Raw genomic sequence first — 24,494 nt, 5'->3', positions numbered from 1 at the left:
AGAGCCTACAAATAAGGGACAACTCTGCTTTGTGGTTTAAGAATCTGGGTCTAATATTTGCGAAATGCCTGTAGAGTTAAAATTCACTTTTATTATATTTGCATAGCAGAAGTGGAATTAATTTGACAGATTCCACTGCTGCTGCTTTTAAATGTGGCAGAAAACTTCACATTTCCTGCTCACTTTTATGCCAAGTACCCAGTGAAGTCAGGAACTGAGACTTGCACTTCAGTTATTGATTGATGGGAATTTTTCCCCCTTTTCATTTTATATATTAACAAAAAAGAAATGCACAGGCATGGCCCATAAACCTCTGTTAATGGCCAGAAAAAAAGGGAAATGTGTCAGGTAATGTACTTGGAGCACCTCATTCCATTTGGATATGCCTGGGACTCGTCTCCATTGGATTTTCATCATAAAACCCATGATTTTGTTTTTAAATTACTCGGAGGCTCAAATTCAGGCTAGGCACTTGGTGTCTTTGCTCTGTCAAGTCTTTTGAAGAGAAAAGCTCATATTTCTGGAATTTTATTCCAGGTGTCTCCAGATTTTCCTTTTTTTCTGCCCCATCCCTGGGCTGGAGGGGGTTTGGGGTGATTTTTCCTCCTCTGATTTCCATGTGAGTTCTTCCCCTTATCCACCCTGGGAGTTAAAACTCCCACACCACGGCCTAAAATATTGTTAAATAGGAATAAAGATCTGCTGGTATCTCCAACACAAACAACTGCTCCCCCACAGTACACAATAATTCATGGTATTTGTTGTCTGCAATATTCTCTCTTCACAGATCCTTCTGTTCCAATTTTTGGGGATGTCAGCTTGCAGGGAAGGAGAGCTGCCTTAATTGATGGAATGTTCTCTCCAAGACTATTGTTTACCACCGAGGAATACTCCTGCTCTGCAAGGATTTGTGGATTTTTGTGGAGAAGATGGCTGGGATTTCGTGGAAACCCCTCGGTTTATAAAATTGTGTCAATAGCAGCCTGTGCACCGCCACAATTTCATTTTCTGGATGCTCTAAAGGTCATTTTCACAAGGGGACAGGGACACCTCCCACTGTGCCTGGCCTTGGACACTCCCAGGGACGGGGCAGGAATTCCTCCCCAAAATTCCATCTCCACATCCCCTCCCCAGGCCTGAAACCATCGCCCTTGTCCTGCCACCATCTGCCCATGCAAATAAAAATAAAGCTGTGAAATCCTGCTTTGTTCTCTTCTGGGGTTCCTGTTAACATTGCCATAATTACTATTACATTGTCAATAATATGCTTTAATTAATACAAGCTACATACATGATTGTCTTTCTATGTGGCATATGATACATAATATATACAATTTTCCATAGCATATAATACATAGTATATACACATTTTTGCATAAATATTAAATACCTATTTTCAATAGTGCATAATACATATAACATACACATATTTACACACATATTAATACATAGTATATATACATCAGAATAATTTATATTCTAACACTATAATATAATAATGAATGGAATGGAATGGAATGGAATGGAATGGAATGGAATGAAATGAAATGAAATGAAATGAAATGAAATGAAATAAAATGAAATGAATAGAATAGAATAGAATAGAATAGAATAGAATAGAATAGAATAGAATAGAATAGAATGCTGCATATTGCAATATATAATAATATAATAATATTTATTTGTGTAAGTATTAACTACCTATTTTCTATAGCACATAATACATATCACATACACATATTTACAGACCTATGAAATACACATTATATCCACGTGAGAAAAATTTCTATTCTAATACATGATATGATATGATAATAATTAATAATGAGGCTATGATAATTAACGATAAGGTGATATTATTAAAAATATCAATACTATATACTATACCATATATAGTATTAATATTCTAATACTGTAACATTATATGATAATAATTAATAATGAGGCTGTGATAATTAACGATAAGGTGATATTATTAAAAATATCAATACTATATACTATACCATATATAGTATTATAACATATATTATGTTATATTATATTATATTATATTATATTATATTATATTATATTATATTATATTATATTATATTATATTATAGCATAGCATAGCATAGCATAGCATAGCATAGCATAGCATAGCATAGCATATTATAGCATATTATAATATATTATAGTATAGTATATTGAGGTATAGTATAGTGTATTGTGGTATAGTATATTATACTATATTTTGTTATATGATATGACATTCTATTATATTATATGACATTATATCATATTATATTATGGTCTAGTGTATTCTAGCATATGTTATATTATATTATATTATATTATATTATATTATATTATATTTACATTATATTACATTATATTATATGACATTATATTATATTATAGTGTAGTATAGTATAGTATATATAGTATATTATATAGTATTATATTATGTGATATTATATTATTAATATGCAATAATAAGTAACAACATGCAATAAATATATAACAATACAATAACAATTAACAAAGCCGTTATGCTAATATTAACAAAGCAATCACAATAACTACCTACTCCCTCACCCCTTTCCTCCTTTACCCCCCCCAGATCTCCCCCCCCCCACCCTCGCCCTCCCGCCGGTGCGATGCTGCTGCCGCTCGCCGTGCTGCCCTGCGCCTTCGTCCTGCTGCGGGCCGCAGGTACGGCGGGGGGGGGGGGGGGCGCCGACAAAAGGGGGCCTCAGCCCCGGCCCGCGGCTCGCCCTCCCGCCGGTGCGATGCTGCTGCCGCTCGCCGTGCTGCCCTGCGCCTTCGTCCTGCTGCGGGCCGCAGGTACGGCGGGGCGGGGGCGCGCCGCGAACAATGGGGTCGGGCGGACCCCGCGCTGCCCGCAGCGGGAGGAGGAGGAGGAGGAGGAGGTGGCGGCTGGGTTGGGCCGGGCTGGGCTCCCCCGCGGCCGGGGTCGGTGCGCGGGGGGCGCAGACAATGGGCGCGGAGGGGATGCTGCGTGCGGGCTCGGTGCGCACCGCGAGGATGCTGCCGCGGCCGCCGCCCTCCGCCCGCGGGGCACGGACGCGGCCGGGCGGGGAGCGAGGGGTGCCGTGGAGCGGCTGGAATCATGAAAGGAGAGGGGGGAAAAAAAATTAAAAAAAAAAAAAAAAAAAAAAAAAAGAAAGAAAAAAAAAAAGGAGGGGCGCGGGGCGCTGCCGTTGTGGAGCGGCCCCCGGCGCGAGCGGTGGTGCGGTGGCCCCGCCGTGGCCGCTCGGTAGCCGCCGGTGACCCGCCCGGGTCGCCACCCCCGGGTCCGGGAGCGGCAGGTGGGCTGGGAGCGGCAGGATGGAGCGGCCACACCTGCGCCGGCCCCGCCCCAGCCAGCATCCCTGCTCCGAGCTGCATCCCTGTGCTCTCCATCCCTCTGTTCCATCCCTGTGCTCTCCATCCCTGTGCTCTCCATCCCTGTGCTCTCCATCCCTGCTCCGAGCTCCATCCCTGTGCTATCCATCCATCCACCCGCCCGTCCGTCTGTCCCTCCCCGGCGCTGTCCGTGCGGCGCTCCCCGGGGAGCGCTCCCGAGCCGCGCTGGGCTCCGCCGGTGTTTGCTGCCTGTCCCGTCCCGTCCCGTCTCCTCAGCCCCGGTTCCGCGTCCCTGGAGAGCACCCCGGGCTGGCTGTGCCATCGCCACCTCGCCGCTGTCCCCCCGGGCTCCGCGTTTTTCCCGGCGCCGTGTCCGTGTGTCCGTGTCCCCGCGCTCCCGGAGCTGTCGCTGTGTCCTTGCCGCGCTCCATCCCTGCCCTCCACGCCGAGGATTTTCATCTCCTTGAGCAATCACCGCCGCTGGGGTGGCGGTGGCTGTCGTGGCGGAGCAGTGCCACCAGTGTCCCCAGGGCTGCCGCCAGCCCCGAGCCACCTGTTCAGCAGCAGCGCAGCGCCCACGCCGCGCCCTGCCCGCCTCTCCCGCCGCTGGCGAGCCTCTCTGGAACGAAAATCAAAGAGAAGAGTGGTTGTGGGGGGGTCGCGCTCCCGTTCCAGCCGCTCCTGCCGTGCCCAGCTCCGCATCCCGCCCGGCCACACCCTGCCATGCCCGCGGTGCCCATCGCTGCTGCCAGCCTGCTCCTGCCACCGCACTGCCACCGCCTCCCCGCCGCCTCCCCAGCTGCGGGAGGGCACGAGGAAGCGCCTTGCTTTGGGGATTTTTTTTGGTTTTTTTTTTTTTCAGGGGGAATAAATGGGAGTAAGCAAAAGAAAAAATTATCTGCATCTGTTGCCCCACTCAAATGCGTGTTTATCCAATAATAATAATTATGAATATGGAGACTGCCTAGGGAGCTGCACAGCTGGATCTGTTAAATCAGCATAAAATGGAGAACACAAAAACCAAATAAAATATTAAAAAGCTAGAACAAAGCAGCAGCAGTGTTTGTGGTGAAAGCAGCACCAAGCACATCCAGCTCTGCTTTCCACCCTAAAGGATGCTCTGGTCGTGTTCCTTCTTTTTTTGCCCAGCTGAGCTCACCAGTCTGTGATGGGGAGAAGGAATTTTGCTTTGAAAGCTGTGGAGATGTCAGTGCAAGAGGGTGTTTTATTTATTGTTATTTATTTTATGATTGTGCTGCTAAAAAAACCTCAAGCTTAAATGTAAGAGGAGCAAGAGAGAGATATTCATCAGTGAGGGAGCTGTTGTGTGAGCACAGTTGTGGGGTAGGCTCACAACCAAACCGTGTCTTTTATGTCTTTTAGAATAATTCCACATTTCGTGTGTACCCCCGTGGCCTGTGACAGTGATGATTTATTTTATTTAGTCTGCTGTAAAATTAAAACATTCTCTGATAATTTAGAGGCTGATTTATAGACAGAGCAGATGGCTCCTCTCCTTTCATGTACATCCTGAGAACTGTGGTTTCCTAAAGAATAGAGAGGATTTTGTATCAACTCTATCCCCTTGACACATGAACTTGAAAATTCCCAAATTGACTCTTGGGCTGGGGTTTTTTTTTGGGTCTTGGTTTTGTCAGAGGTTTTTTTAAGGCCATTTCAAATGAGTAACTTCAGGACTACCCGGTTTTGAAGTGTTAAACATTGTGGCTGCTCTCCAGGCTGAAAGTGCCTTCACTTTTCCTGGCTGGCCTCCAGAAATGTATTTTAAGGATAACTGCTCTGCTTCCTCCTGCACAGAGAATGCCATGGGGGGTTTTGATGGTTTTCCCGTGTGTTTGGGGTGGGAGGGCGATGCCATGGCTCTCCTGCACGGGCTGCCAGGGAAGCAGAACCAATTGCTGGGGGAGGAGGAGGAGGAGGAGGAGGAGGAGGAGGAAGAGGAGGCTGGGGGGGGGGAGGAGGAGGAGGAGGAGGAGGAGGAGGGGATCCTGCATCTGCTGCCATCAGTCTGCGAGGAGCAGAGGGATAGCTCGGCGAGCAGACAAAGCACAGTTAATTTCCTCATTTCAAAAAGGCCATCGCGAGGTTTTCCTCATTATTTTACACACCTGGTGATAGAAAAAAGGCACATTCCTGGTTTGGTTTTTTTTTTTTGGTGGGTTTCTGGGCTGGTTTGGCAGCATCGTTTTTGCAGGGTGTTCAGCTTGAGATGGGCATTATGAACTTCCCCAAATGCCTCTCTGAGCAGCCTGGCAGGAGCTGTTTCCCCTGGATTTGTGTCGTGGCTTTTGTGCGGGGAATTCCGAGCAAGCTTCAAGGATCTGATGCTACCAGGGCAGGGTTTTCCAGGTGCTCTCTGAAGAGCGTGTTCATTGCTTTGTTCATTTCCCATTTCTGTCATTTTCAATTTCTCACGGATGTGAAACAAAGCGACTCACTTGTAAATACGGAGCTTTGAAAACCACCAGGAAACAGAATTGTGTTTTCCTTGCTGTTTGTAAACCGGGAGAATGGGAATAACTGGGCTGAGGGTGTGTCTGGCAGGGAACTACGGCTCCCAGCAGCTCCTCTCCTCTCTCCTGGATGTTCCTTTGCGCATGTTTTTCAGGAATTAATGTGTCGCTTTTCACCCCCCCACCCCCCAAAAAAAAAAAAAAAATAAAAAAGAGCCACCAGGCAAATAGACTTCGAGCCATCCAAATCACAGGAGCGAATGTGAAGGTCAGCTCTGGGCTGGCTGTGGCTCCTTTTGTTTAGGAAAACACATTAGCATGGAGCAAAGGGCTGGCTGTGCACAGGGATGGAAATGAGCAGGGCTTGGCAGCAGGGCCGCTCTGGGTTCCTGGTGGGGAAATGCAGCTGCTCATTAGCAGCGATGCCTTTTGGAGTGACCCCAGAGCCAAACGGCAGCTCCTGCTCCTGCCCGCCTGCCTTTGGGATTGCCTCTGCACGGAGCTGTTCTGGGGGTTTGGGTTTGTAGTGTGTGTAAAATGGGGAAAACAGATCAAAATCTAGGGTAAAATTCAGATTAAAATAAATGTATGGCTTTAAATGCAGTGGTTTCCACTGTATTGGTGGTAAAGCAGATAATCCCTCTCCATAGATGCAGATTCCAGACCTTCCCAGGACAAATGACACACACAGCATGGAGTCACCATCCCTGGAAGTGCCCAGAAAATACGTGACCATGGCACTAGGGGCAGGGTTTGGTGCTGACCATGCTGCTGGTGCAGCGTTGACAGTGACACTTGATGATCTCAGAGGTCTTTTCCAACCTTAACGATTCTCTGGTTCCACAAAAAGCAATTTCAGGAGGAATTTCTTCATGGCAAGGGTTAAACATGGGCAGGGCTGCCCTGGGAGCTTTGGATTCCCCATCCCTGAGGTGTCCAGGGAATTGCTGGGCAAGGTGGGGACTGCTCACAGCTTGGAGGCTTTTCCATGGCAAACCTCGTGCCACAGCACGCTGGGCTGTCCAGGGGAGCTGCTGACCTCTTTTAAAACTTCCTCAGAGTAGAGCTTTGGCTTCTGAGGTTGCTTTTGACCCAAGAATTTATGTACTTCAGCTAAATTCTGACTGGGACAAATGTGGGGCATCAGCAGCCTCAGTCCTGAGAGCTGCAGATCTGCAGGCAGCTGCCGGAAAAGCTGATTTTGGGGGAACAGCACACAATGGGAGGTTTATCCTGCAAAGCAAGTGCAAATTGCTTTGAGATTCCTCTGAAGAAGCAGCAGCAGCAGCTGTGGGGTAGAGTCACACAGAGCTGTGCTTAAGAGCAGGGGGAGTTATCTGAATTCTTACACGTGAATAATAATGAGGATGGAGAGCTGGCGTTCGCAGCAGAAATCACAGAGGGTCGGAACAAGATGAAAATTCTGCTTGTGCCTGAAGATGAATGTCTGCAGGAGCTGGGGATGGGAAATGGGGGGATTTTCAGGAATCTCTGTTTGCTCTGGCGCTGCTCGGTGCGGGCTCGGTGCTGCTGCCCTGCCCAGGGATGGAGGGACCAAAGGTGCCAGGTGAATTCAGGCTGAAAAGCAGGTCAGAGAGGGGACAGAGCGCAGGGCTGGCAGGCCCTGGTGCCACAGCATTCCTGCTGCTCTGGCCAGGCAGGGCTGCAGCCCCAGAGCCACCTCTGCCGCAGGGAAATGCAGCTGGGGCTGCGGGCAGCGAGGGCATCCCTGGCAGGGCTGATCCATCCTCTCTTTTCATCCACATCTTGTGACAGGACACATGCAGGGGGTGCTGGGACAGTGGGAGTTGGCTGGTTCAGTACAACCTGGAAAAATATTGGGAAACCCACTGAAATGCTCAATTTCTTAAATCAGGGAGCAGATTTGATTTCTTTTGAGTCAAAACAAATGTCCATCACTTCACCAGGGCATCATTGGCCGGGACAAAATCCATTTAAAGGAACTCTTGCCTGCTTGAATTGTTCCAGAATTGTCAATTTCATCATGTCTTGAACAGAAATATTTGTGTTTTCTTTCTAGCTGAGTTTTTAAGGTAAATCAGGGTAGGTACTTTCCACAATTTGTTATTAAAATCAGGCCAGTCAGGTTAATTCTCTGAAAATCCACCTGCCGAGGCCACATTTGGAACGTGGGGCGCAGTTCTGGGCTCCCCAGTGCCAGAACAATCAGTGGATTTGTGGATTTCCTGCCGAGGGACTGGAGGAGCAGCTCGGTGTGAGGAGGAGCTGAGACTGCTGGAGAAGGCTGGAGGGGCTGTGGATGTGGAAGGAGTGAAGATCCCAGCATGTCCCAGGGACGCCCAGCATCGGAACAAACTGGAATACAGCAAATCCTCTCTGCACGGATGAAAACGCACCAAAATCCCTCTTTTTGTTTTTATTTTTTTTGTTGTTGGATGAATCCTGGACCAGGTTGAGTGGAGAGATTGTGGATTCTCCATCCATGGACCTTCAGAACACCCCTGGCCAGACCCCTGGGGACCTCCTGCCTTCCCCTCCTGGACTGGATAATTCAAGATGTCCCTTCCAACCCCAATAATTCTGTGATTTTCCTACCTCTACTCTTATTAAAATAGTTACAAGAGAAGCTTATTTAAATATTTAATTCACTTTTCCTTCTTTGTTTATATTCATGACATTTATCACCCTTGAATCTTTAGGATAAACAGGAATGTTAATTGTTGGTTGCTGGTTTATGGTTAATTATGATTTTCCACATTGATTAACTTGGAATGTAACTCCAAAGACATGAAAGGGGGTGTGTAAATCTGTGTACAGAAATGGGGAATTGTGTGAAATGAAGGGTTAGAGGAAGAAATGAGCCAGGTAACATTCAGGCCACGTTTTGGGCAGAGTTTGGTCAAAATCAGTGCTTGAAATTCAAGGTCCTTTCCAGAGGAGAGCCCTGGCTGAGCTGTGGAATTGAGCAGGTGATAAATGATGAGATGAAGTGATGAAGATCTTAGACAATGGAAATAGAGAATTGTTGCCTCCAAATTTGAATGGGCTCTTCCAGATGTTTAATATCTCTTGTCCCAAAAGCAACTGCATAAAAATACTTCAAATGTTACTGAAACTGCAATATCTTCCTGCAGAATTTAGTTAATTGTCCCTGAAATCAAACTGTAGGATTGCAAATGTCCTTGTTTCATGGAAAAAAACCCTAAAAATTTATTTATAAAGTGCAGTTCTTTTTACAGTGAAGACTGATGGCATTATTGCACCATTTAAAATAGGAGCAGCCAGTTTGGTGGTGTTGGCACAGTATTGGCAAACAGGGCTCTGATTAGTGAAATTATTGCAGAATTTAAAATAGGAGCAGCCAGTTTGGCACAATATTGGCAAACTGGGCTCTAATCTGAGGCATTATTGCACAATTTTAAATAGGAGCAGCCAGTTTGGAGGTGTTGGCACAGTATTGGCAAACAGGGCTCTGATTAGTGAAATTATTGCAGAATTTAAAATAGGAGCAGCCAGTTTGGTACAATATTGGCAAAGTGGGCTCTAATCTGTGGTTTTATTGCAAAATTTAAAATAGGAGCAGCCAGTTCAGTGGTGTTTGGCCAATATTGGCAAACTGGGCTCTGATCTGGGGCATTATTGCACAATTTAAAATAAACCCAGCAGGGATTGAGGGCAGCTCAGGGCTGGGGATGCTCGCTGGTGGTTCCTCGGAGCCCAGGCTGTCCTTGCATATTAATCACCCTCTCAAAGGAGCTCTGATGTGCATTGTGCAGGCTCGGGGATTGTGCTGCTCAAAAGGGTTTTTATTCCATTCAAGTGGCGGGGCTGAGAGCAGCAGAATCCGGGCAGTGTTTGGGGTTTGGGGAGGGACAGCCCCGCTCTGCCTGGAGCTCTGTCCTGCCAAATGGTCACAGAATAGTTAAATATTCACCCTCGGGTGTCCCTGCTCCTCAGCTGGGGGGTGAAATAAAATATTGCCCGGTTGGGGTCTCAGCAGGCCGAGCTCGAGGTCTTGATCCCGTTGGGAAACTTGGACCCAGTAAAGAGTGGGGAAATTCAGATTCTGTGGGTTTGGGAATGACAGGATTTCTCCCAGGTAAAGGTTGTGGAAATCTCAGATAGTGTGACTTTGGGAATTACAGGATTTTCCAGGTACAGCGTGGTGAAATGTCAGATTTGTGAGTTTGGGAATAACAGGATTTCTCGCAGGTAAAGATTATGGAAATTTCAGATTGTGTGGGTTTGGGAACGACAGGATTTCTCCCAGATAAAAGTTACAGAAATCTCAGTTCTGTGAGTTTGGGAATAACAGGATTTCTCCCAGGAAAAGGTCATGGAAATCTCAGATAGTATAATTTGGGAATAAGAGGATTTCCCAGGTACAGCGTGGTGAAATGTCAGATTTGTGAGTTTGGGAATAACAGGATTTCTCCCAGTAAAGGGTGGGGAAATTCAGGTTGAGTGGGTTTGGGAATAACACAGCATTCCTCTGGTGATGTGGTTTTATGTAACTCCAGCTGCTGCTCTGGGGCAGTGAGGTGAGGTGCTAATGAGCTGTGTCGGTGTGAAAAAATCCAGAAAATGAGAGATTTTGGATCCTTCTCTTGGTACAAATCTCAAACCTCCACAGATACTGAAACATGGACTTCAGTGAGCCGTAGAGATGTTTCAGTGGGTGGTGGTTGGTACTCTGAAGGAGAAAATGGGCAGATAAAAAATATATCTATCTCAAGATGGTTACAGATTTACACACAAATGTTCCAGCGCAGGAATTTTGTTGCAATCAGTAAAGAATTGGGCTGCAGACTGGGTTGTGAATTAGCACCAGCTCACGTTGTGAGGACAGGTGAAAACTGGTCCTGGTTGTGCTGAAGCAAACCTTTTGTTGGAAGGCAAAATCTGCATTTCAGACAAGCAGTGAAATACCACACTGCTCCCCAAATGCAAAGCTGTTACCTGGGTTGTGTTTAATCAATATTATTGAGCTGTTTGCCGAGTCCTTGGTGTCTCTTTGCTCCTGCTTTTCCTCCTTTTATCAACTCTTGGGCACGTTTTCTCACACTTGATTATTTTGTTCTGCGAGGGCACTGCCAGAGTTCCCTGCTGGTGAGAATTTCAGGAGTGAGGTTGTGGAGAGCAGCAGATCCACAGAGGTGTCCAGGGAGCTGAGAAAGCCTTGAGGGGTGATGGTCAGGCTGGGCTGAGGTTGGTGTTAACGTGGGATGGTCTCGGTGGAAATGAATCACCAGAGTGGAGCTTTCGGTGTGTTTGGTGTTGTTCTCTGTGTTCCAAATGGAATTTTTTGGGGCATTTTTGTAGGGAACACGAGGGATTTTTGTGTAATTTGGTAATGCTGTTAAGGCAGCAAGATGGGGAGAGCATTTTTCTGCTCAGTGTTCATTCTGCTGTATTTGAGTGAGAATTGTTGGGTTTATGTGTGGATGTTTTGGGGTGGATTCTCATGGTGCAGCAGAGCCCTGCCTGCGTCACTGCAGTCAGAAGGAAGCCCCCAAACCATCCATGCCAGCCAATTCCCATTTATTTCCCTCAAAACCCACCTAAAGCCCATTGCAATGCAGAATTTGGAGTGAGGTGTAGCAGGAAATCCTGAGTACAGCCAGTGCTGGCATTTCCCTGCAGTGAGAGCTGCCTCATCTTGGTTTTATATTAAATTTAGATTAATTGTGTGCAGGCTGTGGCACTGCTCTGATCAAGCACTTGGAGCCCACCTGGGTGTGCTTTGAAATCTTCAAAACAACCATTTTCAGACTTCTTTTAAACTTGTTAACGTGCATCAGAGATCCCGTGCAGTCCGGGATCTCGTGAGCAAAATGCCCAGTCATTATTGGTAATTACAGCACTGGAGGGTTTAATTTTGCATTTTTCCCTGTGTTAATAGTGAGAGGAAGACCCTTGTGCATGGCATTTTAACAAAACACAGCCAGCAGCTGCTTGGCCAAGGAACTGAGTCAATTCCTGAGAGGAGTCAAAAGACCAGAGCTGCAGAGTGCTGCAGTTGTGTTTGCAGCAGATAATCCCCCAGTGCAGCGTGCTGCAGGGCTGCACTGACACAGGAATTACTGCCCACTCCCTAAATCCTCCTGCACTTTAATCTCCCCGTGATCTCTGCGAAGGCTCGCAGCATTTATTCCATTTATTCTGTTTATTCCGTTTATTCCCTGCTCCCTCCTGGCTGGGGTTTGTTGGGAATGAAGGAGGGAGGCTGGAACACATGAAGGGGATAAAATTTAAATTTATTTATTGTAGACAACTGGAACAACATTTTTTTTTCTTCTTTTTTTTTCTCTTTTTCTCTGTAAGAAGTGCTGCAGCATCAGAGATTTAATTTCATCTTGATTCACTTCTGGTTTTGCCACGGGGTTTTATTTGGGGATGGGCTTTGGTCATTTCGCTCTTTGATTTTTCCCCATTTCTCTGTGAAATGAATATTTCATGAAATACAAGCAAACTTGGAGTAGTTTGTGCTTCATGGACAAAAATAACATAATGCTGCAGTGATTGTTTGTGATTTTAATTTCCCACTGCAGGCTGGCGTGACTGGTAGCTCCAGAGCAGGAAATACTGTGAAATATTTGTTTGGAGTAAAAGTTATTTAGTATAAACACTAGTAAATAAAAAGTTATTTAGTTATTTATATTCTGTAGAGAGTAAAAGTTATTTCTGTCTGGAAATGGGTGTTTCTGTTGGTAGGATGATTTTATTCCTGGCAGATAAGGGGGGGGTTTTGTGGTGTGCAGTTTGGTTTTGCACAGTTTGAGGCACAAGGAGGTAAATCCTGCTTTTATCCACTCCCAGGGAATATCCAGGGAGGAATTTTTCTCACCTGTCCACAGGTACTGAGGGATCCCCATGAAAATTCCAAGTGCCTACATGAGTAAAAATCAATGTAAATCTGCTCAAGGACCATTTCTTTTTAAATAAATGCCTTGAGCTGATCTTTCTTACACCTGGTGAAAAACCAGGCTTTTAATTGAAGGATAAAATGTGTTTTTTTCTCACCCAGGCCCTGCCTGGCTGCTCACACTGGAATTCATGTGACCTGCTGCTCATGAATTCCTTGCACAGAAATTGATGTAAATTGTCCTCTTTTCCTTGCTCTGAGAAGGGCAGATTTGGGGAGTTTGAACCAATCTCCCAGCATTTTGTGCTGTCCCACACTTGGGTTCTGTTGTAGAATAAAATCCTCAACATCATCACAAAGCACAAACCCCTGAGGGATTTTCTCACTCAGTCTGTTCCAGGAGAAAACTGCACTTCAAACCCTTTGATTGGGCTCTTTTTTAAAACACACAGTTTCTGGAGCAGCTTTTCCCATTATTTTATTGAATATTCCAGGTGAAAAGGTGCCCTTGGCGCAGTCCCTGGAGTGTGTTTGTCATGGGTTTTTTTGTGTTCTGGGCAAACACACTTCAGGTATTTCTGCTTTTATCAATGGCAGTGGTTGGTGTTTGCTGATAAAACAGTACTAGAAATAAATGGTTTGTGCACAAGCTTGTGGGATTGCATTATTTTAATGCCTTGTGGTATTATTTTCACATTAAAAGATGAGGGAACTTTAAAAGCTGGCCTTTAGGACAATCTCTTAGTGCTATCTAATACCAATAAATAAAAGCTTTTTTTGCTTTTTACTAGGTGTGCCTCAGTCTCTGTTTTAGTTACATTTTACTGTTAATCCCCCAAAAAAGGCTGAGTGTGCCAATGAAGGTCCCAAATTTTGCAATCCCCATTATTTTGGTTCAAAGAAGCCATTTTTCTATGAAGAATTCTTGCTTCATGAGACTGGATCTGGATTTAGATGAAAGCACAAAGCCATTGTGGCCCATTTTTGTTGTGTTCAGCCCTGAATTTCAGGACCATTTTTGTGTGTTCAGCCCTGAATTTCAGGATCATTTTTCTTGTGTTCAGCCCTGATTTCAGGATCATTTTTCTTGTGTTCAGCCCTGAATTTCAGGACCATTTTTGTGTTCAGCCCAGAATTTCAGGACCATTTTTGTGTTCAGCCCTGAATTTCAGGCTCTGGTTTGTAGCTGCAGGCACTCTGGCAGGTCTGGAGGGTGATCAGTGCCTTATTCCAAAGCTTCTGTGTATTCCCAGGAGCTGCTTTTCATCAACCTAAATTGGTCAGCCTGGAGATAAAAATAGCAAATCCCCCACTCCTGGTTTGGACCCTGCATTATTGATGGTTCCTGCAGTGTCCTCCGTGTCCAGGGGATTTATGGGGTGTGATTTCTTATTTAGTGGCACATGCAGAAGAACCTCCAAGCATTAAAGGAACAAAAGATAAAGGTATTTTCTTATCGGGTGAAGGGCTCTCTTATCTCTTTTTCCTTGAAGATTGCAGCAGTAGTGGGACCAGAGGAATTCAGCTGGAGTGGTGAGTGAAAGCAATGCTGCTGATTCCCTTGGAATTTAGCACTTTAAATGGATTAGAACTAAAAATATCCCTGCCTGGCATTGCGTCAGAGCCTTCCAGGGTATCTGCATTTCCACGTTTGATGGCAATTTCTAAAGATTCCCACGTTGGAGCTGAGGGGGAGCCTTGTGAAGGGGAGCCAGGATTCTTCACTGGAGCAGCAGGGTTGGGGATAATTGTGAAATTCCTGGGGGTTGCTAAAGAGGGAGCCCACAGAAGCAGCGTTTGGGAAGGAAAAGGTGATTTTTGTTAAGGACAAAAAAAGGTGATTTTTGTTGCAGACAGGTGTGTCGTTCTCTCCTTGGACATGTGAGAGCCTTGACAGGAATTGGTTTGTAACTTTGGGTTGGGTTCTTGTAGCATCTGGTCCACGCCTTGTTGGTCAATTCTGGTGCAAATTAATTCACTCACTGCTGATAGTTTGGGTTTTTGTGAATAATGGTGTGTGAGCACTGCATTAGGGTTTATAACCCAGACCCCAGACCTGGTATTGCACCAGTGCAAAGGGAAATAATCACATTTTGTGTTTACCTAAAGCCTGGAGTTTCACTAGGACAAGGCAGGGTGTTTTGATTGAGCTTGTGGCGTGTGCTCCTGTTCTGTTGGGACAAATTTGACATTCCCAGAGCAGTGAAATGATCTCAGTGCCCTTCTGGAGGGGCTGAACCAGAGAAACACAGAATCCCACGGTGCTAATTGGGGTGTTTTTAATGAAATGTGGTGGTAGCACCGTGTTAAACACCCTCATGCATTATGAGTTCTAAACTGCTGGAAAATCCCAATAAATCAATGCAGGATTTTTCCGCTTACACTGAACATTTCTGTTGATTTTTGGCCCGTGTTTTGTGTGACTGCAGAGCTGCTGGCTGCACATTCAGGAGCTCCAAAGGTGAGTTCCTGCTGATGCTGGGGGGGTGTTTTGGGCTCCAGGTGTTGGTCCTGCAGCTTTGTGGAAGGTGAGGGAGCTGAGCAGTGTTAAACTCATCAGTTTGATGGATCAGCTGCCTGCACTGCAGGGAGGGCTCTGTGAGAGGCTGTAAATTCCAGACAGGTAAGGTTTGGGAGCCGTGGTCCAGGTTAACATTTTGGACTCCACTAGATGGCACTGATTTATTGTGCTGTTGATAAAAACCCATCAAATGCAGTGGGAGACTTTTATTTTTTGAACAGAAGCCATAAAGGAGGTGATGAGGATGCTCAATATTTATTTGTTTGTCTGCTGGGTGCATTGATAGTTTCCTTCATGACCTCTTGCTTCTGACGTGCAGTTTTGGGTGGGGTGAGCATATCTTTGAAATATTTAGCACTGGGAAGACATCTCTAAATAAATATCTGGTTTTTTTAATCCTCTTTGTGTAGAAGGAAGGAAGTTGAAGGAAGAAGCTGGGCCAGTGTTGGTGCAGGCAGCTGGGTTTGCCATAACTGTGTCTCAAACCATCACAGAATCCAGGATAAATAGAAATTCTTCTCTTTCTGATAAGAAAAGAGGGTTCCTGGTGGGTTCCAGTCCCACAGTGCCAGTTCTGGTTCAGACAAAAGTGATTTCATTGTGGTGGTGCTGGAGGCCACAGGGTGGGAGCCAATAATTAATTATTCCAGAAAATGGCCACAAGAGTTCTTCTGGTAAATTTGGTGCCCAGATTCTCCCCAGCACCTCCTGTGTCCTGCTGCCCAGGGTGGAAGGGCAGCGAGGAGCCCCAGATGGAATCTGTAATTCCATCTCTCCTGTCCTCTCCTGCATCCCCTGTGCCACCACACGCTGCCCTGGGGGCACACAGGAGATGTTCTGCTCAGCATTTGGGATGCTCCACGGGGATAAACCTGAGTTTAGGCTCGGTTCCACCTCGTTTTCCTGCTGTAATCTCCCATCCCTGGCGGCTGAGGGGGAGCTGAGCGGTGCTGCAGGCTGGCCTCGCTTGACTCCAGCACTCGTGGGTGTTTTCAGCTGCTGCCTCACGAGAGGAGCTGTCCCTGCAGCTCTGCCTCCCTCTGCTTCCTCGCCTTCCTTCAAGGCATCTGCAGTTCAATGGTTTTCCAAGGAGCTCAGCCTCAATTTTCCATCGGAAGGATCAGTTCTCTGCCCGGCCTGTGGTTGGAGGGACCAGCTCAGATAAAACCAGCAGTGACTCCCCAAAATTCAGCATTCTGTGGCTGCTGCTGCTTGCTCCAGCTGCAGGTTTTGGGGCTGTGGGTGCGGTTCCTGTGTTCCCCTGGGGAATTTGTGTTCCCCCTCCCCAAAGGCTGCAGGGAGGCGTTGGCAGGGGCTCAGCAGCCAGGGCCCTGCAGGGAGGGACAGAAACCCAGTTTTGTGGTTCCAGTCCCCCGAACTGGGGCTGATGTGCTGATATTCCCTGTCTGCTTTGGGGTTTCTTGGTGCTTTCCCCTCCTCTCAAACTGGAGGTTCAGTTGTAACTTTGGCCTCCAGTTCATAATTAGTTCATAATTAGTGATGTTTCTCAGGCCCAGCTCACTGCAGTCTGTGGGACTCCTTCCTGTGACATTGGCAGGGTTGGCTTTTTCTATTTTTTTTTTCCTTCTGACACCATTAATTTTTACATAAATTTATGAATTTTACCCTTGGTGGGGAAGTGTTAGGTGACGTTCCCTGGCTTTGAATTCATTCCTAATGCCATTGTTTCCTGACTCTGTGATTTATATCTATTCCATTTCATTCTGGGCTTTATATATTATTAATTCCTAATTCCATTATTTCCTGACTTTTTTCCCAATGCCATTTTTTTCTTCTTTTTCACAACGTTTATCTCTTGTTTGCTGCCTGCTGAAGCCTGGATGTTCCTGGATAAATGGATTATTAATAAATTGATCATGTGCAGTGCCTGGGAACTGTCCCCAGGGGTGGGTGGGGACCGGGTGCCTGCTGTCCCTTGGATCTCACAGCTCTGCTTGTAAATTGGCCCCCAAAAAGGGGGGATTTAGAGGAGCATGGCTGGGTTTTTTTGGTTTGTGCTGCTGGGAGAATCAGGCAGGGCTGGCTGGGGACTCCAGGCTCCGTTTGCTGTTCTGTTTTCCAGCACAGAAGGTGGAATAGTAATTTATTATCTGACATTCTTGGCAAACAGATGGAAACCACTCTGCCTGTGAATTTGCAAGGGAAAGGATTGTGGGAGCAGGCTTTGCATATGTCCTTCCCCCCTTGGTTTTTTTGCATGTTTAGGAAAACAAGCATGAAGTCATTCCTTGTTGTTGGAAGGAAACTTGTGTGGTGTTCCCGCTCCTGCTGTCGAGATGGATAAAAGAGACATCCACTCTGAACGTGGGAAATGGAAGGAAGAAATGGGAATAAAACGACAGCTGAGAAGCGCAGCGAGCTCTGCTTGGTTCTCATCCCACATTTGCATTTTTTTAGTGCGGAATAAACCTCTCTATTTGATGGTGGAGAAAAAGGAGATGCTAAGGGTAAAAGCAGCTAATTAAAGAGGGAGCAGGTGAATGAAGGGTCGGATCGGTGAGCAGTGAAGTGCCCTTTGCAGCCGTGACATGTTTGTGGTGTAGTTGGCCTTTGTTTGTGCTTTTCTTCAAGAGGGCAATTAATTAACTTGTTTCTTTGTTTTGGTGGGGGAGGTTTTGCCTTTAGCGAGTTTCACACCGGGGAGTTCTCACCCTGCAAAGATGAAAAAAGGGCTCTGGGGGTGGGAGGGCAGATAAGAGCACTTGGCAATGGGGGTTTTGCAGTTTTGGGTAATTAATTGCCTCTGGGCGTGTGCGCTGTGCCCTCCAGGCTGTGATCAGGCACTGCTGAGGTTCCTAAAGCACTTGGGCTGCACAGAAACAGCACCAAGGGTTTGTGACTGGGGCTGGAGCAAACACAAAGCCTGGGAGGAATCAGACAGATGGGATCTTAACCTAAATCCCCTGAATTCCCTGGGGACACCTGGCCCAGGCTGCTCTCCTGGCTCAGCGCTGTCAGCGCTGCGGTGTGAGTGCTTTATTCAATATCCAGGGCACATTAAATGTCCCTCGGAGCTCCTGGAGGGGGAAATGCTGCTCACAATGTCAGGGACACATAGAGGGGATGGCACCAAGATCCCCGAATTCCTGGGCAATCCCAGCAGAAACCTGGGAGATTCCCCCTTACAGCTTTGGACACAGCTCCAGGCAATGTTTGGGTTTTCCTTCTCACTAAAATCCATCCATGGCACCAACGTTGGCTGTAGGGAAGTGGGAATCTCCCATCCATGCACTCCCAGTGCTTTCCCATTTTTTACATCAACCACTTGGATCTGGCAGTGCCATTTACAGCGAGACCCAGAGATTGAAATGAGCACTGAGATATTCTCACCATCTCAGTGTCCATTTCAGTCTCTGCCTTTCTGTTCCCCATCAGAGCAGGACCTGAATTTCCCTCCCTGAATTTCTCCCTGTGCTGCCTGGGAGAGGCAGAAAAAGGAAGTGCCAGCACATGATGCTGATGAAAACAAGCAGCTCCTGCCTGATGCAGGGCAGGCTCCTGCTGCAGGATCAGAAAATCCCCTTCCAAACCCTGGTGCCAGTTCATCGGAGCCAGGCAGGACCCCCGTTCTTGTCCTGGTGCCCATCAGGAGCAGCTGCAGGCTGGACTTTGATGTCCTGCAGGACAATGGGGTCACTGTTCCAGCTCCAGAGTGCCTCTCCTTGCTGTGTGCTCTTTGTCTGGGGGCTCTGGCAGTGGGGAGGACGTGAGGGGCGACACGAGATGGAAATCTCGGGCAGGAAATTGCTCCCAAATGCCATCACTGGGACGTCAGGGTTTCGGCAGGGATGCACTTGGGAGGCAGCAGAATTTTAATGCTGGCAGATAAATGAGGATGAAGGGGGAAATTGTCCTCCTTGAGGAGGGGAAAATCCAGCTTAATTCAGAGCAAAGTGTAATTAAGGGGGAGAAGACTTCTGGTGTAGATAGAGACAGCTGAGAGATCACAAGAAATGTTCTTGTGCACAAGGGAAATTTATCTGTTTCTGTCTGTTTTTTCTGGAGAATGTGCCCACGTTTTCTTGGGGTATTTTATGCAGTGGACACCCAGAAATTTTTGGGTAATCCCTTTCTGATTTGTGCAGCAAAGGAGGAGTCTCAGTGCAGGAAATCTGAATTTCTGCAAAGTGAGGTGCTGTGAAAAGAGCCAGAAGAGCAGAGGTGGTGGATCCGTGTGTTTGTGAGGAGGAGGAACTGGGAGGGATGGCCATGGGATAATGGGGTGACAGAAGCCCCATCCCAGTGCTCTGGGTTAGGGCTGGTGTGAAATAACACTCCCAGGTGCTTCTTTCCCTTCTCTCCCTAAAAATCTCCCGTTTTTGCCTCACACAGCCCAAACCCGTGGCTCATTAAGCTCCGAGCTCCATTCTCATTTCTGTTTTCCCCAGACCTCTGGCAGGATCCCAGTGAGTCACCTTCTCCCCGGGTTTTTGTGGCTGTTGCCTCCTGACAGCAGTGAGTGAATTCCTGCTCGCAGGCATGTAGGAGATCCCACATTCCTGCTGCCATCTGTTACCAAACTTGGAGGGTTTTGTTTTTCCCAGTTTGCAGCAATTTGAGGGAGAGTGGGGGAAATAGAGCAGGTGATTAAAAGGAGGATTCAAGTGATGTAAAACATGGGTGTAATGACCAGGAAATTAAAAATGAAGAGTGCCTGGAGTGGGGCTTCACTAAATTCAGCAGCCTCTGACAGAAGATGGTTTCACTCAAATATTCTGACTCTATTCCCCCTGTCATGAACCAAATTTCAATTTATTTCTGTATTTTCAGTGGAGTGTGGCTGTAATTGCAGCTCATTATCTCTGTTGTGGTGGAGGCAGGGGTGAGGATGTCCCAGGAGGTGCTGGCTGATAACAAAAATCACCTTGCACTGAGCTCTGAGCGCCAGCCCGGCCTCCAGAGTGCATTTTTTAATGAGCTCACCCCGTGGACAGATCCATTGTTCCCTGCACAGACAATTGCTGGCTTGTGCTGTTTGCAGTTCTCTGCTTGGCCACAGTCCTTAATGATTCTGTGGGAATTATCCTTTGGGTTTGGCTTTTTCTTCAGCAGATACAAAAAAGGAATAAAACCCCTATCCAAAGACATCTTTAATTATTTGTGTTGTAGTGGTACAAAGCTCCCACTTCGTTATGTGATGCTCGAAGCAGACTTTTCAACACGGATGAGCAAACAACACTTTGTGTTTTTCCCACAGGGGATGAAAATGTTTCTTAAAACCGAAATCCCCCGTCATTCATGAGTCAGGGCTGATTTTAGGAAGGAGTTGATTGGACATGAATTACGTAGATGCTACTCCAGAGTTGAAATTATCTTGGGTTACTGTGGGTATTTTTATCTGTGCAGCTGCAGGATTGAAGGCAGAACTGTGCCTACAGCTCTGCTTTCTGTAAAGAATTTATAACAGAACATTTTAATCTTTCCCTTCAAAGATTCAATTAGCAAGCTTTGATTTTTATTTTTTTTTAATCTTTTTCTGTCACACAGACAGATTCCACCTGCACTTTGGGTTCCCTGACCACGCTGATTTAGGCACCAAATCCTTTTTCTTTCCCCTCATTGCCTGAAGAGTGAGAATTCACTGGGCACATCTGCCCCCAGATGTGAGGGTCAGCTTTGGTTCAAGGTCGTGCTTTTGGCTCTTTCTGCATTGAAAGAGAAAACATTGGGGGTGTTTTAGGTACCTCAAAGTGGAATTGTGCTTAAACCTGAGACAGGAGCAGCTGGATCTCAGTGGGGGCTCCTGGGGCTCCTCAGAGTCAGGTTTTGTACAGCCTAAACCCTTTTATCCTCTTACAGCCTTGATTTTTTTATTTATTAATATATTTTTTCCCCTAGAAGGCACAATACACTTATTAAGAGCTGTGAATGATCTTGTTCATGGTTTTCTGAACCTTTGGGGAAGAGCAGCCTGGAGTTGTTCCTGCTCTGCTCTGGTGTCAGTGGTGTCCAGATGCAGGGAATAATCATGGACCTGGCCGTGACAGATCAGCTTTGGCTGCTCTGCCCCATGTCAGGTATTATTAGCTGTGCTGAGCATCCAATCCACCCAAATCCAGCAGCTAATCCCGTTGTTTGAAGGAAATTTGAGTGCTGCACGGTGGCAGGAATGTTTGTCGGTGCTGCTGTGCACGCTGTGGGCTTCCTGAGGGTTTTGGGTTGGCTGGAGTCGCCTTCAGGGTGATTTTGTTTGCTGGAATGTCACTCGGACTGGGCTGGGTGAGGGAATTAAATCAAGGTAAGAGTGACAGCTCTGGGGAGAGCAGAGCTGGCTGCTGCTGCTGTGCTGAACTCGAATAAACTGAGCATTGCTGAAGTGCAGAAGGTGAGCTGAGAAGCGTCGGCCAGGGGACAGTGATGAGCAACGAGCAGCAGTTCCCTTAAAAAAGCTCTTGCCAGCCTGCCTGGGTGGTCTGAGCGTGGCAGACCCAGTCTGGGAGCAGAGGGGTTGTTTCTGCGGTTATTTCTGCAGGTTGTTTCTGCAGGAGATGTGTCTGGGTGCCTGGCTGATGGGCCCGCCTGAGCAACCCTCCCCTTGGCAGCCGAGAGATCCCCAAATCCAAATATCCTGCTGGGGTTCAGCCCGGAATGAGCTTTCCTGAGCATCCCCAGGGAGGGTTCCGGGGTGCTGGGAGTGCTGCAGGGCATGCTGCAGTGCTGCAGGGCATCCTGCACTGCTGCTGAGCACCCTGCACTGCTGCTGGCCCAGCCTGCAGAGGCTGCTCCTGATGGAGCAACTCCTGATGGAGCAGCTCCTGAAGGTTCTTTGTTCTGCTTCCAGGGTTTCTCCTGCATCCCAGGCTGTGTCCTGCATCTCGAGGGTGTCCCCTACACCTCAGTGTCTGTCCTGCAGCCCAGGGTTTTTCCTGCTCCCAGGGTTTTTCCTGCACCCCAGGCTGTGTCCTGCACCCTGTCCTGCTCCTGGCTCCAGCTGTCCTGCCTTGCCTGATAAAATGGGACATTCCCGAGGGGCAGTTCTGCCCACGCTGCATTTTCTGCTCTTAAAAACCAGATTGCAGCCGGGAGCATCTTGCAGAGCAGGTCCTGAGTTTCTGGCTGTGAAAGCATCCTCTGCAGTGTCTGGTGTGCATTAAAATGTGCATTAAAATGTGCATTAAATGCGTTGTGTTTCCCTGGATATCCTGTTAGACCCAGCTACCAACACCTTTTCTAGCCCCATGAACCCTTTGGGAGCATTTTCTCTGCTGATCTCTGGTGCTCACAGAAGTTTTTGCCATCTTTGTATTGAGCTCTTCACCTTCGGGTGCTTCTGGAAAACCCTGTGGAGATGAAATGGAGTGTTTGATTTAGAATGTTTGTTTTATGGGATCTGGATTTCAGTGGGTTTCAAATTGATTTTTTTTTTCAATAAAAAATTCTGATTTTTGGTTTTTTTCCCAATAAAAACCCTTCTCCCTGGGAACCTGAACCCCCCAGCTGAATTCCTGCCTCCCCTGCCACCCGCAGGCTTGACCAAAAATGCCATTTTTAATGCTGAAAAGCGAGCATGAAACCCTGCTCAGCACAGATACCCTTTTCCAGCACTGGGCTTCCTTGTGCAAGGAAAACCATCCCTGCAGCCAGAGGAGGGAGAACAGGAAATTATGGGATGCCAGCAGTGCTGTATAGGAGCTTTCACTGCCTGCCCACAGAGCACTTCCAGAGAAACTCAGAGCCAACATTTCCCTTGGCAGCAGCTGCTTGATTTTTATTTTTTTTTAATTAATTTAAATTATCATCTCCTGCAGACAATCCTGACTCAGTGTCCTTGGTTTGAGGCTTCTCCAAGCCAGGCACACGAGGCTGTTCCTGCTGGATGTGAGCAGCTCAAATCCCTGTCAGTCCTTGATTGTGGGGAGGGTTTTGGCAGTGCTGGGAGTTGATTTATTACATTATTTTTCCCCCCAATAACGTGAGGTTGCTGGAATTTTCCATGAGTGGGAAAGCTTGTCCTTATCTTTTCTGGAAGTTGTGTGGCTGAGGGGGCTGAGAGCATACCCTGGAATATCTGGGTGGGAAGGGGAGGCTGCTGAGTCCCTGGGTTTGGGGAGATCCCCCAGTGCCCCTGGGTTTGGGGACATTCCCCCCAGTGCCCCTGGGTTTGGGGAGATCCCCCAGTACCCCTGGGTTTGGGGTGTCCCACTGCAGCATTTTGGGGTCACACTTGGCTTCCAGCATTGTTGAATGGGAGAGGCAGCTGATTTTTCCCGTTTTTCCCTGCTCAAAAGCCATTTCAGCCAGGTTGGTGTCCCTGGGCACAGAATTCCCAGTTTTTGTGCAGGATGGAGCTGGGACAGCACAATCCTGGGGGGAATTCCCTCATTCTCCCAAGGTGTGGGGAGCCCCCAGAGCTTCCTTGCCCTGCCAGGGACAGGCGTGCAAATCGTGGTTAAAAATGATAAAATTGTGCCAAGAAAACGGGCACTGAGCTGTGGAGGGAGCAGGACTCTGTGCAGGGAACAGAGCGTGCCTGTTCTCGGGGCAGGAATCGCAGCCTTTGGGTTTCTGATGGGTTTTAATTGCTGTGATAGTGCCCTGAGTGTGTGCAGGACGCCCAGGGGCCGTGCTGTGTTTGGAACATTTTCCTTGCCACGCCACCTGAATTTCCACTTGGTTTCTGTGCTCTTACCCAGTTCAGCACCCAAGTGCCAAAGGTGTTTTCTTCCTCCTGAAGGAGATTTCAGGGTTAATTCAGCGTGCCACAGGCAGAGAGATCCGGGAGCTGCCACTGCTGCCAGTGCCAAGGTGGGGAAATGCAGCTGGGATTGCTTCTGGGGCAGCTGGAATTCTGCAGCCACCCTCACCCAGCCTCACCATCATCATCCTCACTGGCCAGAAACGCTGGGGGTTTGTGGGTGTGCTCGAGGGTCCCCAGGGCGAGGGAGGAGATGAGAACCTGGACTCCATGTCTCAGAAGGCTGATATCTATATTATATTATATTATATTATATTATATTATTTATATTATATTATATGGTATTATGTTATATTATATTACATTACATTACATTTATTATATTATATTCTTTATATTTATTTTATTATATTATATAGCACACTTACTATATTTATTATATTATCTTAGATATTATATATTATATTATCAAATTTATATTACATTATATCCTATTGTATCACATTATACTGCATTATATTGTTATACTAAAGCTGTACTAAAAAGAATAAAGGATACATCAGAAGGCTGGACAAGAATGAATAATAAAAACCTGTGGCTCTCCAAAGTCCTGGCAGAGCCGGGCTGTGAGTGGTCATGAAGTAAAAA

At 46.9% G+C, this 24,494-nt stretch overlaps 1 protein-coding gene across 15 annotated transcripts in view; it reads left to right on the top strand.

Annotated features, from left to right (window-relative positions):
* Nucleotides 1-2,734: 2,734 nt before the first annotated feature.
* Nucleotides 2,735-24,494, top strand: part of NCAM1 (neural cell adhesion molecule 1) — an 83,308-nt gene continuing 61,548 nt past the window's right edge. For all 15 annotated transcript variants that reach the window (XM_039721921.1, XM_039721920.1, XM_039721918.1 and 12 more), the window contains exon 1: nucleotides 2,735-2,826. In XM_039721921.1, coding sequence (XP_039577855.1) covers nucleotides 2,772-2,826 — 55 coding nt within the window. In that variant the 5' untranslated portion in view covers nucleotides 2,735-2,771. The remainder of the gene's footprint in view (nucleotides 2,827-24,494) is intronic.

This window comes from Passer montanus, unplaced genomic scaffold, assembly GCF_014805655.1.
Source record: "Passer montanus isolate IOZ18808 unplaced genomic scaffold, ASM1480565v1 scaffold47, whole genome shotgun sequence".
Lineage (NCBI taxonomy): Eukaryota > Metazoa > Chordata > Aves > Passeriformes > Passeridae > Passer > Passer montanus.
This window is presented reverse-complemented; position numbering and strand designations above follow the sequence as displayed.